Genomic DNA, 14,647 nt, shown 5'->3' with positions numbered 1-14,647 from the left:
ATAGAGTGTTTTGGTAAACTGGGATGTATGGATGCTGTCAGTCCCCACTCGCTTGCTCACTCGAGTTTGTTGACGGTGCAGTGGCTGGCTGCTTTATGTCCCGGGGCTCCCTCATGCCTGTGTTACCTTCTGGCTCTCTCCTTTTAGTTATGCTGTCATAGTTAGTTGCCGGAGTCCCTGCTTGTACTCGGTGCAATATGTATACTGTTCCTACTTATTCAGGTGACATTGGGCATACCTAACCACCTGTGTTTTCTTTCTCTCCCCCCCCCCCCCCCCCCCCAAATCTGTCCCTCTGAGTTACATGGAGTCAACAGGAAATCTTTTGGTGGAGACGGTGGAGACCTCGACTGGCTATCGTAGCCTGCAGGGAATCGGCCGTCAGACATTCTGTCGCATGTCCCAGACCCGGTGAAATGTAACTGAATTGTCTTGGCCAGGCCTAAGGGTCCCATCTGCATCTCATCATTGCTGAGGAGTGTGCTCCCATCACCCAATCAAGCATCCAGCCAGAGCAGGTCATGATATATTTTTTACCATATTAACATGCCATTGTGCGTCATGCCTGATGTAAAGACTCTCGTCTCTGCGAGCCTACCACACAGATTTAATACTTGTCATTTTTAGGGCATACCTAACAACGTGTTTTCTTTCTCCCCCCCCCCCCCATCTGTCCCTCTGAGTTACATGTTGATCCTGGGATTGAGATGCTGGCCTCTTCTGCCCCTCGGACCTGCTTGATCCATCCTGGTGCCCTGTGTCTGGTCGGAGTTTTATCGCCCCACTCCTGTGAAGGACGGCCCCATGAGGACAGTTGAGGGTTATACCTGTTAAAACTGTTAATATTATAGTCAGGCTGTCTGTTGTTGCCCAAATGAGGATGGGTTCCCTTTTGAGTCTGGTTCCTCTCGAGGTTTCTTCCTCATGTCGTCTGAGGGAGTTTTTCCTTGCCACCGTCGCCACAGGCTTGCTCATTGGGGATAGATTAGGGATAAAATTAGCTCATGTTTTAAGTCGTTCAAATTCTGTAAAGCTGCTTTGCGACAATGTTTATTGTTAAAAGCGCTGTACAAATAAACTTGATTTGATTTGATTTGATTTGATAATGTCCATACATCAGAAATATGTGTGACATACCGTACTTGTTTCTCCATTGAAAGGCTGAGGGGAAGAAGAGAAACGTCTCCCATTTCAACTCCCAAACTTCTGAGCGAGTTATGGGTTTTATCTGTGGTTTTTGAGATATAGTTGGGCTGGAAATTTTTCTGAAACCTGGCAACCCTTGTTAATGATATGACCTTAAACCCAGTTGAACAAACTGCTAAAATAAATGAGGTGCCAGACTGTACACTGGACAAATCTATGATGTTGATTCTCAACTGTGTACCGTAGCATGGGGTTACTCTAAAAATCCACTAGATAGTAGCCGATAGCATCAGTCAAGTGTGACAGCCTCACGATTTCATTTTGGTTTTTAAGGCTTTCATCATTATTAATGTAATCCTGCACTGATGAAATATATAGCCATGTGCTGCTGCTGGCTTTACCCCCTTTTTTTCATTCAATTTGGTCATTTGTCAATTCTCACCCATCACCAGCTCTCTGTCATCATACAGCAGCTACAGTAGTAACCGGGAGAATGAAGGCTAATACGTGCTTCCTCTGAGACACAGCTGAGACACCGCATCTTTTCAAACTGCTGCTCAGGCAACATGACAATGTAGCTGGACACTCCAAAGAGAAGCCTTGACTGGCTGTCTCATAGATTTACATAGAAGACTAGATGCCTCGTCCCCGTTGCCCGTCAACGAAGTCGAACGTCCGCACATGGCGGCCATCTTACCTCAGACAGCTGGCTTACCCATTACATTGTGCTGGTAGAGATATGTACTTTTCAGATGACCGTAACTTCCTCAAATTTCAATCGATATTCAAACAGTTTGGTTTGTTATATAAAAAAAAAACGGAAGTCTGTATTTATGATATTAATGATGAATAATCATTTTATGTTTTAAAAAAATACGCATAGCTTGGCGAAAATATTTCAGTATACTACAGACTGTAAGACAGGATGCATGCTGAAATTCCTATGCTGTGAGAAGCCGAACACTGCATACTTATGGATAACTGCGGCCTTAGGACAAATAACCATACAATTCATCTCATCTCATCTCATTATCTGTAGCCGCTTTATCCTGTTCTACAGGGTCGCAGGCAAGCTGGAGCCTATCCCAGCTGACTACGGGCGAAAGGCGGGGTACACCCTGGACAAGTCGCCAGGTCATCACAGGGCTGACACATATGCCGCTTTTCCACTACAAACGCGGCTGAGTCATGCCGTGCCGAGTCGAGCTGAGCGGGGCTGTTGAAGTTGCATTTCGACTACAACCGCGCTGAACCGTGCTGGCTGGAAGTGGGTGGACACATTGGGTGGAGTTAGCGAAAGTGGGTGGACGTCACGTGATGTCGTTAAGCAGCGCAAACAGTGACATCAGTGACAGTGGCGGAACAAGTCAGAGCCGGGCCGGGGGCGGGGCAAATGACCGGGCATTTTATTAAAGCTTATCATAACATCATTTTAGGTTACAAAATGTCCGCAACTGCGGTGTTTACCAATTTCAACACTACCGGGTGCAACTATGTTATTTAGTACATCAAGTCCTTCAAACGAACATGTAACTCAGAAACAAAAAACATTAGGATACTGTACATGGCTCATAATAAAACATCAATAGCCTATACTGCGCACATTATTTGAAGGGCATACGAATGAGCGCTCAGAGGTTGCAACGGTGACAGGAAGAGTCAGAAATAAAAGGAGGGCGGTGCAAACCTCACTGAATGCACTGTGTTTACCAGTTTCAACACTCCGGGGTGCAACTATGTTATTTTGTACATTAAGTCCTTCAAACGAACATGTAACTCAAACAAAAAAACATTAGGCGACATACTGTACATGGCTCATAATAAAACATCAATAGCCTACTGCGCGCATTATTTGAAGGGCATACGACGAGCCTTGCGCTCCGCGAACTCGTCCACGATGCTCTGTATGTCACTGATTCAGTGAGCTTTTAAGCGGTAGTCTCACGACCCGAATAGTAAACAATAAACATGGAGGACATGGAGTCGTTAGTGTTGCTGGTCTTGGTGCTGTGGCTTGTTGTCACCGACAACGCGGACAGATACTGGCAAGAGCGTATAGATGAGGCAAGGCGCATAAGGCTTCAGAAATTCTCGTAATTCATAATTATTCTTCTTCCGGGTTTGCGGTGTTTACAGATCCCAGCGCGCTCGCGGGGCGTGTGTGGGCATGTGAGGACACTCCTCCTCACCAATCAGTGCACAGGGGAGTGTCTGCTCACGCCCCCAGCCTCAGTCGGCACGGTTTGGCTCGCTTCAGCCCTACTCCAAAACCGTGCGAGTTTTAGGGGCTAAGCAGGGCTGAAACGAGCTGAGTCGTGCTGGTTTTTGGTAGTCGAAACGCGAGCCGTGTCGGGCTGAAGTGAGCTGAAGCGAGCTGAAGTGAGCTGAAAAAGGGCAGTGGAAAAGGGCCAATAGACACAGACAACCATTCACACTCACATTCACACCTACGGTCAATTTAGAGTCACCAGTTAACCTAACCTGCATGTCTTTGGACTGTGGGGGAAACCGGAGCACCCGGAGGAAACCCACGCGGACACGGGGAGAACATGCAAACTCCGCACAGAAAGGCCCTCGCCGGCCACGGGGCTCGAACCCGGACCTTCTTGCTGTGAGGCGACAGCACTAACCACTACACCACCGTGCCGCCCCACCATACGATTTATTTCCAATTTTTAGTGAAAATATTTTTACATGTGATAGGGCCGTAGGGGAAGCTAAAGTTAAATAAACAGCTTACTCACTTCTGAAACTTCAGAAATACTTCATCCACCTCAAAAACCGAATGCACTCACATCATAGCATAATAACAAATGTAAACTCACATCATAGCATAATAACAAACGCACTGCCCGAGTAAGTAATAGTATAAAACAGTGACAGCGACTCACGGTAGTTTGTGACAAAAAAAAGCATTTAATTAATCACATGTGGTTATACTTCCAAGGATAAAAAGATATCTTTACATTTACAAAAAGAACATTCAAAGCTGATTATCATGTCAAAGTCAATACAGTATATGTTAGCACAGAAGATTGAAATTTCATTTGACTAGGCTCCAATGTGCAGTTAAAATAAAACTAAACATACTGATATAAACATCTACAATTAAAACACACACAGACACACACATCATCTCGTCATCAAAGTCAGTACTTTGATTTCCTGTAAATCATAATGTGAGTGCTGGGCTGTGCTGTGCTTGCGTAAGTCTCCATACCCCTTGTCTGTGGTAAGATGGCCGCCCTGTGCGGACGTTCTGGAATACGCGGTGAGGAATCTAGTCTTCTATGTAAATCTATGGGCTGTCTGCCCTCTTCCGCATACACCAGCTCACAGACACCTATATTTGGCTCGTGTTGCTCTGAATGACAGGTGACAGAGAACCACCATCCTTTCCACCCATAAAGCACGGCTGATTTTTCTCTCTCAGACTTTCAGCCATAAATGGCTGTGGAATCATGAGACTTCAAGCTCGCAATCTCCTGATGGTATGGCATGTGCTTTTCTGTTGTGCCAGTTGGGAGCCCAAGGAGTTGGGTTTGAACAAATATTGTCACATCACTGCTAGCCTCACCCAAAAACTCAGGATTCTCAGCAAATCAGGTAATAAGCCTGAGTAACACAAACTGCGTTCAAATATCAACACCAGGTCAACTGATTCTTCACATGACCCACATTTCCGTTCACAATCACACTAATCCCTTTAAACATCCCAGGCATCCATTCAGAGTGAAGTCTTGCTGGATTGCAAACTTCTTTTCCTGATTAACATTTTGGTTCTATATAGCGTACAAATTTGTTTGTACAGTGTACGAATTTGCCTGTTCTCTGTTTGATGATCAGATTACCTCTTTATGGTGCTGAAACTCAGACATCAGAGCCTCGCTGCAGATGCTGCTGATCACCTCTCTCTCGATGGAAGGAAGATCATCAAAGTCAGCAGCAAAGAAGATGTTCTTGTAGGTGGCGGGTGAAGCTATTTTTTTAAGTTCATGGATGTCTGCGTTTGCGATGCCAATGGCCAGCACACTCACACCTAAAGCACATGTTAAGAAAACAGACATTTTTGATGCGCCGTACTTTATTCGATAGTTATTTTCAGTACATTTGTGCAAAAATGTGTTTTTAAAAAATATATATATTTCCTACATGATCACAAGATGAAACAAACTTCCAGTTGATGTACTTGGCATTTCATGTGATATGGAGCATTTTATTTGACAGCGCAATCATTTGTTTCAAATATTTGTTCTTTTTTTTAACATCAACCTGTTCAGGACAGCATATGAAACTGAGTCTATTTGGCGAAATCGAATATGTTTACATTATAAATATTTCCACTGAATAATGTATATTATCCTTGTTCAATAAATAAAGAAATAAATAATCAATTAAGTACAACCCCGATTCCAAAAAAGTTGGGACAAAGTACAAATTGTAAATAAAAACGGAATGCAATGATGTGGAAGTTTCAAAATTCCATATTTTATTCAGAATAGAACATAGATGACATATCAAATGTTTAAACTGAGAAAATGTATCATTTAAAGAGAAAAATTAGGTGATTTTAAATTTCATGACAACAACACATCTCAAAAAAGTTGGGACAAGGCCATGTTTCCCACTGTGAGACATCCCCTTTTCTCTTTACAACAGTCTGTAAACGTCTGGGGACTGAGGAGACAAGTTGCTCAAGTTTAGGGAGAGGAATGTTAACCCATTCTTGTCTAATGTAGGATTCTAGTTGCTCAACTGTCTTAGGTCTTTTTTGTCGTATCTTCCGTTTTATGATGCGCCAAATGTTTTCTATGGGTGAAAGATCTGGACTGCAGGCTGGCCAGTTCAGTACCCGGACCCTTCTTCTACGCAGCCATGATGCTGTAATTGATGCAGTATGTGGTTTGGTATTGTCATGGTGGAAAATGCAAGGTCTTCCCTGAAAGAGACGTCGTCTGGATGGGAGCACATGTTGCTCTAGAACCTGGATATACCTTTCAGCATTGATGGTGTCTTTCCAGATGTGTAAGCTGCCCATGCCACACGCACTAATGCAACCCCATACCATCAGAGATGCAGGCTTCTGAACTGAGCGCTGATAACAACTCGGGTCGTCCTTCTCCTCTTTAGTCCGAATGACACGGCGTCCCTGATTTCCATAAAGAACTTCAAATTTTGATTCGTCTGACCACAGAACAGTTTTCCACTTTGCCACAGTCCATTTTAAATGAGCCTTGGCCCAGAGAAGACGTCTGCGCTTCTGGATCGTGTTTAGATACGGCTTCTTCTTTGAACTATAGAGTTTTAGCTGGCAACAGCGGATGGCACGGTGAATTGTGTTCACAGATAATGTTCTCTGGAAATATTCCTGAGCCCATTTTGTGATTTCCAACACAGAAGCATGCCTGTATGTGATGCAATGCCGTCTAAGGGCCCGAAGATCACAGGCACCCAGTATGGTTTTCCGGCCTTGACCCTTACGCACAGAGATTCTTCCAGATTCTCTGAATCTTTTGATGATATTATGCACTGTAGATGATGATATGTTCAAACTCTTTGCAATTTTACACTGTCGAACTCCTTTCTGATATTGCTCCACTATTTGTCGGTGCAGAATTAGGGGGATTGGTGATCCTCTTCCCATCTTTACTTCTGAGAGCCGCTGCCACTCCAAGATGCTCTTTTTATACCCAGTCATGTTAATGACCTATTGCCAATTGACCTAATGAGTTGCAATTTGGTCCTCCAGCTGTTCCTTTTTTGTACCTTTAACTTTTCCAGCCTCTTATTGCCCCTGTCCCAACTTTTTTGAGATGTGTTGCTGTCATGAAATTTCAAATGAGCCAATGTTTGGCATGAAATTTCAAAATGTCTCACTTTCGACATTTGATATGTTGTCTATGTTCTATTGTGAATACAATATCAGTTTTGGAGATTTGTAAATTATTGCATTCCATTTTTATTTACAATTTGTACTTTGTCCCAACTTTTTTAGAATCGGGGTTGTAAAATATTTATATAACAATTAACATAAAACATTAAGGTCCTTCAAATAATTGGTTGTGTCACAAATTACCCCTCTCAGCACTTCCCTTCCTTTTCTTACTCATTGGTTTCATGCATCATCTATATTATCTGTGTCTCATTTGTACTTGTGAATATTTTTTCCACTCTGTGTTCCCAGTCCTCACATGATGTTCTTTCACATTTCGTGTTTCATGTTGCTTGCTGAGAAGGTCCGGGTTCGAGCCCCGTGGCCGGCGAGGGCCCTTCTGTGCGGAGTTTGCATGTTCTCCCCGTGTCCGCGTGGGTTTCCTCCGGGTGCTCCGGTTTCCCCCACAGTCCAAAGACATGCAGGTTAGGTTAACTGGTGACTCTAAATTGAGCGTAGGTGTGAATGTGAGTGTGAATGGTTGTCTGTGTCTATGTGTCAGCCCTGTGATGACCTGGCGACTTGTCCAGGGTGTACCCCGCCTTTCGCCCGTAGTCAGCTGGGATAGGCTCCAGCTTGCCTGCGACCCTGTAGAAGGATAAAGCGGCTAGAGATAATGAGATGAGATGAGATGTTGCTTGCTGTCCATTTTATTGCAAGTTTAAACCTAATGTCAAGTTCGGTATCATTTTTACGTTCATTCATTAAAACCCCTTCATGCAGTAGTAGCCTGTTTTTGAGTACTCCTCTATCTGAGTCCTGACAGTTTGTTATCTGATTGTGTTCACCTGTTCTGTGTTTCTCCTTGATAGCACTCCTTGTTCGCTCAGTGCCCTGTTTCCTGTGTTACATTCTACTTCCTGGTTTTGATCTTAGTTCCTGTCAGATTTTGTTTTGTCCTGTCTGAGTTTTGACCTTCTCTACAGATTCTGATTTAAACAACAGCACTACTGAGCACGCCTTGCTGTAAAACACTTTGCTTATTAAGCTAATATGGTTCTTTCGAGATGGTTGATGTTAAAAATATCAAAATAAAGCACAGCACACTCCGTAAGATGGCTGTGGTGGATAAAAGTGTCCAGCAGGTTGAGATCGTATATAGATGTGCAGCTTGTGAACAGGCAAGGCAGACAACTGCTTGGGGCCCCCTGGCCCAGGGGCCCCCCAAGAGTCGGGGCCCAAGGGCTTATTTATTTTGTTTTTTATTGTTCTTTACCATTGTATTTTCACATTTAGAATTTTAAAAACTTTGGTTTCATACATTTTTCGTTGGTGTCAGATTATTTATAACATATTGGTGATGAACACTGGTCAGAAGGGCCCCCTGGAAATTTTTGCTTGGGGCCACAACAGACTCTAGAATCGCCTCTGATCGTATAATGACATAGAGCATGTGATATTGACCTAGAACATGCGCTACTCTGGAGGGTGGTTCCACATCATCCTGGGCTTTCCCATCTGTCACCAAGACCAGCACGTGAGGAGCGTTCTGCCTCATCCCCAGAGATTCCCGGAACAGTTCCCTCAGAACATAACTGATCCCTCGACCTACACGTACAAAACAACAGAGCATGAACACAGCCAGTGTCTCAGGTATTATTTGGATTCTTAAAGCCTCATTTATTCATTTATGCGTGTGTGTGTGTGTGTGTGTGTGTGTGTGTGTGTGTGTGTGTGTGTGTGTGTGTAGATATTCACCAGTTCTGGTGTTTCCTCCTCCGTAGTGAACCTGCCTCAGTGCTCTGAGCAGAGAGCTGCGATCTCTATGAGTGTTCAGGCTGAACTCGATCCTGGGTTGATCACTGTAGTGAACTACAGCTATCTAAGCAAAAACAAGTACAAATACAGACCAATGCATTAATTACATACCAACAATCATGGATACTTTTGATTTCTTGTTGCCATTCAGTTGTATAGATAGAATCAGATGAACACAAGATAATGGAGTCACTGGAGCCCTATCTTTATGTCCTATCCTAAAACCGTTATCATGTGTACTTAGTGTGTCTCCACAGTAAATTACACTGACATTTCTGCAATATCCTTGGTTTAAAATTGAAATTTTTGAATGGAAATGAAACTGAAATGTCCTACACAACTTATACCACAGCACTGTCGAATACTGAATGAATGGTCAGACAATGTTGATTAATTTTCCATAAAAGCAAATCTGACATTAGTCCAGCTGCAAGTCAGAGATTTATATTAGCATGCTCATTCTAATGCGCTATCTTGTTGTCATGTCCATCACATGCAGTTCTCCACCAGGCCACCAGAGGGCAACCTCCCCTGAGTTCTAGAAACACTTTTTTGTTTGTTTGTTCCTGTTTAAAGATTACTTAAACCTAACTGACACCTAGCTATAATGCAAAGCCTTGCTGACAGTTTATGCTTTTGTTCATGACAGCCATTCTGTGTTGAGACCAAAACAAGCTTGCTTTGTTTCTCGATTCCTCTTGTTTTGGGTTACCCTTGCGTTATTTGTACCAGTTTTTGCTTGTGACCTTGACTTTGCAACCATTATATCTATTGAATATTTAAATAATATTGTCTGGCTTTTTTTCGTGGTCTATCAGATATATTCCATTCAGCTAGCATGATACTGAACGAGTTGAAGACGAGTAGCTGAATGGAATATATCTGATAGACCAAGAAAAAAAGCCATTATTATTATTATTATTATACATTTCTTTCAGGTGTTCGATGTGTCTTTCTCTCTCAAAATTCTCTCAAAACTTCCGTATTTAACGCCTTGGAGCCCAAGGCCTTTTAGACACTGAGGCAGTTTGGTAAACCTTTAGATTTTTAAGTATTTCATCCAACTAAAACCATCTATGCAAAAGTGGCACATATGGTTATATTCTAGAAGACATCAGCAAGAATGAAATGAGAGTAACATGAATGTAATGAGAAAAGTTTTATTAAAATTCAGTGCAAACACAACTAGACAAAAACCCATTTTCAAAGGTGTTCAAACCTTGTAAAAATACACAGTATAAATATATCTGAGCGGGGCTTTCAAAGCTTGAACATTGTAAACACAGGTCTTGGCTACATAATAGTAACAAGAGCATTTAGAAATTGTATGTAGTTTCAATACAAATTGTAAAACAGTCTGACAAATGTAAGGCTGTGTTCACATATATACCGGTACAATAGTGGTATAACTGTATAGATACAAAGTATAGCGGTACAGTTTAGTGCATCTGTCCACACTAGCGAGAAATGTTTGCGGTTTTCTTTCACGGTAGTTGAAATGCGCGTGCGCGAAATGTTTCCGTGTTACCGAGTAACTTCCTTCCGAGAATATGGCGGATGAAACAACGTGTGTGTGCTTTTTGTTGTCAATGTACAGTCTGTATTTCTGGTGGTCATTTATTCAGTCGAATCGTATAAAACGCGCGAGGCAGTTGAGAAAGAAACAAAGAAAACGAATCTCCGTTCTTCACTATTTTATTCAGCGAAGACATCGATTGAGGTGTGTGACTTTGCGCATGCGCATTATATTTGTATCGATACAGAACCGCTTCGTCTGTCCACACTACAGCGAAGCGCTACAGTACCGATACTGTACTGGTACGAAACCCATACATTTGTGGGTTTCGTACTGATACAGTTATACCGCTACAGTACCGGTATAGTTGCTAGTGTGGACAGGTGTTGCGGTACGAAAGTAATATCGTATCGGTACAAAATCCCTAGTGTGGACAGGGTATTAGTCACAAGTCTCTTTCACATGCATACTAATGAGATGGGCGTATCACACCTATGAAAGGCCATCCCAGCTGTCTTTGTCCATGTGGTGTTGACTGTCAATTGATGCTCTGCCAGGGTTTAGAATAATGATAGAACAATAGAGTTTAGAAAGGAGCTTGGATTGAAAAGAGCTTCAAAAGAATAAAATTCAAACATGTGGCCTATGGACCCTTTTCACGTGTCGTCACGACAAACGCAGCCACCATTTTGGACATGTACTACCAGTAGTTTACCACAGCCAACATTGAGGAACGGCAGCAAAGAAAGTTTTTACTTTCAGCAAGACTTCCATCATGCCACTATATTGTTGTGCACCTGGATGTACGGTAGTAACCATCAACAAACAAGGCAAGGGTTATCATTTTATCGGATCCCAACGGAGAAGATGGATAGTGGCCATTAACAGATTGGCAGCCCTCGGCATACCAGCGCTTGTGTAGTGACCACTTTGTTGGAGGTAAGACGAATAAAATTAGCCAGAAAAGGCATTACATTGCTGTTAACATTCTGTGGCGGCGAGTGTGTAACCAAATAGGTTAAAATAACCCATTGTAACCTCTTTGTTCTTCTGTAGTAGCTATTGTTGACTAGCTTATGTCAACAACATAGTAGCTAGTATGTTACTGTAGCAATGTTTACGTTCAGTAATTTGGATGACTGTTAAAACCTTTCAGTCTCAAGTTTTTCCTTTACTGTATTTGCTAGTTTACTGTAATTATGATCCGGCAGCTATTTACACCGGATCCAGTGTAAATAGCTGCCGGAGTGCGCTCCGGCTTGCTCCCCCTCAAATTAAGCAGCGCGCTCCAGCTTGCTCCCGGAGTGCTCCGGCCGAGGTTCCAGAGCGCGCTCCGGCTTGCTCCCCCTCAAATTAAGCAGCGCGCTCCGGCTTGCTCCGGAGCAAGCCAGAACGCGCTGCTTAATTTGAGAGGGAGCAAGCCAGAGCGCGCTGCTTAATTTGAGGGGGAGCAAGCCGGAGCGCGCTCCGAAACCTCGGCCGGAGCACTCCTGGAGCAAGCCGGAGTGCGCTCCGGAACCTCGGCCGGAGCACTCCTGGAGCAAGCCGGAGCGTGCTCCGGAACCTCGGACGTTGGCGTGTATGTGTATGGCGATGGGTTTTTAACGACATAGGTATACAGATCATGTGGGCCGAAGTCAGGTAAAGACGAGGGCTTCGTGTACTTCCGTACGTCAGTGAACAATCCTGGTGGAAGCAGGTAAACGTTGTTCTCTAAGCCTGCTAACCTCAATTTTTGCAAATACCTCTCCCTCTGCTCGCCCTGTAAATGCCCTACGTCGCTGGATAGTGAAGGTGTTTTCTGCATCTCGCTCCTTTTTCTTTTATGTTTTTCATTTGTCGCCTTCCTCGCATTCAAACTGATTCGAGCCGAAGTCCACTACATGTCCAAAATGGCGGTCGCGTTTACGAAGGTCACGTGACTGAAAAGGGTCTATAGAACTTAGCAGTTCGCATCTTGATGCCAAGCACGAAAACAGACTCTGTTTTGCCGAATGCAAAGGTAGACGAGGCATGTATCACACTTCCACAGGGTCCATACGTGTTTGTTTATACTCTATGGGTGGGGCGTGTTCACACTCCTGTGCTGTCACACAATGACCCAATAACGGCGGTCATTACCGGGGCATTTATCATCTGAATACCTGAGGGGTGTGTCAAAAACAGGCTGCTGCTCCCTCAGCTGCCTGAAATCATAACATTTCTTTTTATTTTCTTTACAAGGTGCAATTTACACATTCTTATTTTAAAACTTAGATAGTTGAAAACTAGAAGATTCAAGGTTTCTTATGATGTTACTCATGTGTTTCCAGAACCAAAACTCACGGAGAACATCACGTTTGTTTGGGACAGTTCAAAACATACCCCCCGAGGGGTACTGGGCTCCACAATGACGCAAACCTGGCAGCCATGTTTGTTTACAAATTGTCACAGTCACTCGCTAGCGTGGAAGTTTTACGTCTCTGATATGTGACATCATGTTGTCTTGACAACCGTGCAATATTGTAAACCATATTCAACGCTCATTCTCTATTAGGTAGAGTGACATAATACACGTAGGATAAGCGATATGCTAACAATATTGCATGCTATCAAACCAAATGAATGAAACCCGCTAGAAGGGAATAGAACACGTTTTTATTCCATAAAAAAGTGTCCTGTATGTATTATAATGTTCTTTAATGCCTTATACAGTACGTATATGACTTGGAAGTGCCCTCCCTAAGTGCTGCACCTTATAGTGGTGGAGAAGTTTGTGTGTCTTAGTGACCCAGAAAACTAAACCATCTGAAGTGAATGCTCCTGGTACAGTGCCTTGAAAAAGTATTCATACCCCTTGAACTTTTTCACATTTTTCCACCTTACAACCACGAACGTAAAAGTTTTTTATTGAGATTTTATGTGATAGACCAACACAGAGTAGCACATAATTGTGAAGTGAAACGAAAATGATAAATGGTGTTCAAAATTTTAAACAAATAAAAATCTGAAAAATGTGGTGTGCATTAGTATTCAGCCCCCCTGCGTCAATACTTTGTAGAGCCCCCTTTTGCTGCAATTACAGCTGCAAGTCTTTTGTGGGATGTCTCTACCAGCTTTGCACATCTAGACACTGAAATTTTTGCCCATTCTTCTTTGCAAAATAGCTCAAGCTCAGCCAGATTGGATGGAGAGCGTCTGTGAACAGCAATTTTCAAGCCTTGCCACAGATGCTTAATGGGATTTAGGTCTGGACTTTGACTGGGCCATTCTAACACATGAATATTCTTTGATCTAAACCAGGGTTTCCCAAAGTGTGGTGCGTGCACCCCCGGGGGTGCGCGAGCTGCCACTAGGGGGTGCGCAAGCTAAAAAAATGTAATGGCGATTTTTAACTCTTCTTCTACGCCATAACGGTTCTGTTTGTTGCCCTTCACAACAACTTGTCTGTGCGAAGCTGGGTTCTCCGCTTTAGCAGCAATTAAAACTAAACATCGGCAAAGTCTGGGAGATGTTGAGAAAGATTTGAGGCTGAGACTGTCTTCAATTACCCCAAACATCAGAGAGCTCTGTGCCAAGATGCAGGCCCATCCGTCGCATTAATATTGGTATGTATTTGGCCAAATGGCATTGATCTTGCTAAAAATATATACTGCTACTGAAAATAGGACCTATATAGCCTACTGACCCACCCACCGTCTGTCTGTCTGTCTGTCTGTCTGTCTCTTGCTGCAGACTGAGCCGCCAGCGCTGCACTTCACAATCAGATGGATCCTCTTCTTTATCTGTTCCTGATATGCTCCTTAACTGTTGTATCTCTTTAAAAATGTTCATAATTATCATTGCTATTTTTACTGTTATTATATGTTAACTTTTTTGCAAATTAAATTAATTCTCAATTCATTTTCATAACCTTGTAATGACAGGGTTGTGTTGCTAGTGTTTTAAACACGGATGAAAATCATATATTTTCCCCATATCTGGCTGGTAGACTCCATGCCTCGATGTGATCTCCCTTTGGAATGAATTTGCGCATTTACCGTGTTGCAACGTTTTAAAACTGTTACATTTCAATCAAATTCTATCTAATTCAAATACGAAAGCGCATAATATGTTAATGTGATTCGATGTTCTCATTCGAGCACGACGTGCTGCCTTTGTAAGAAAGCTTTGGGGTTTTTTTTCCACTTTTGTGGTTTCCTGCAGGTGTGGCAAAAGATGTTTGTTATCATTTTAGCACGATTAAAGATGCTGCCTTTATAAGAAAGCGTGTGTTTTCTGAAACGGGAACTGGGGGTGCGTCAACCTGGTTGGAG

General features: G+C 43.0%; 1 protein-coding gene across 10 annotated transcripts in view; it reads right to left on the bottom strand.

Annotated features, from left to right (window-relative positions):
• col7a1l (collagen type VII alpha 1-like) overlaps positions 1-14,647 on the bottom strand; it is a 277,370-nt gene that overhangs the window by 119,946 nt on the left and 142,777 nt on the right. For all 10 annotated transcript variants that reach the window (XM_060903444.1, XM_060903446.1, XM_060903447.1 and 7 more), the window contains 3 exons: positions 8,777-8,900; positions 8,483-8,626; positions 4,998-5,185 (listed from right to left, as the gene is read on the bottom strand). In XM_060903444.1, the coding sequence (XP_060759427.1) occupies positions 4,998-5,185; positions 8,483-8,626; positions 8,777-8,900 (456 nt within the window). The remainder of the gene's footprint in view (positions 1-4,997; positions 5,186-8,482; positions 8,627-8,776; positions 8,901-14,647) is intronic.

This window comes from Neoarius graeffei, chromosome 21 (assembly GCF_027579695.1).
Source record: "Neoarius graeffei isolate fNeoGra1 chromosome 21, fNeoGra1.pri, whole genome shotgun sequence".
NCBI classification, from domain to species: domain Eukaryota; kingdom Metazoa; phylum Chordata; class Actinopteri; order Siluriformes; family Ariidae; genus Neoarius; species Neoarius graeffei.
This window is presented reverse-complemented; position numbering and strand designations above follow the sequence as displayed.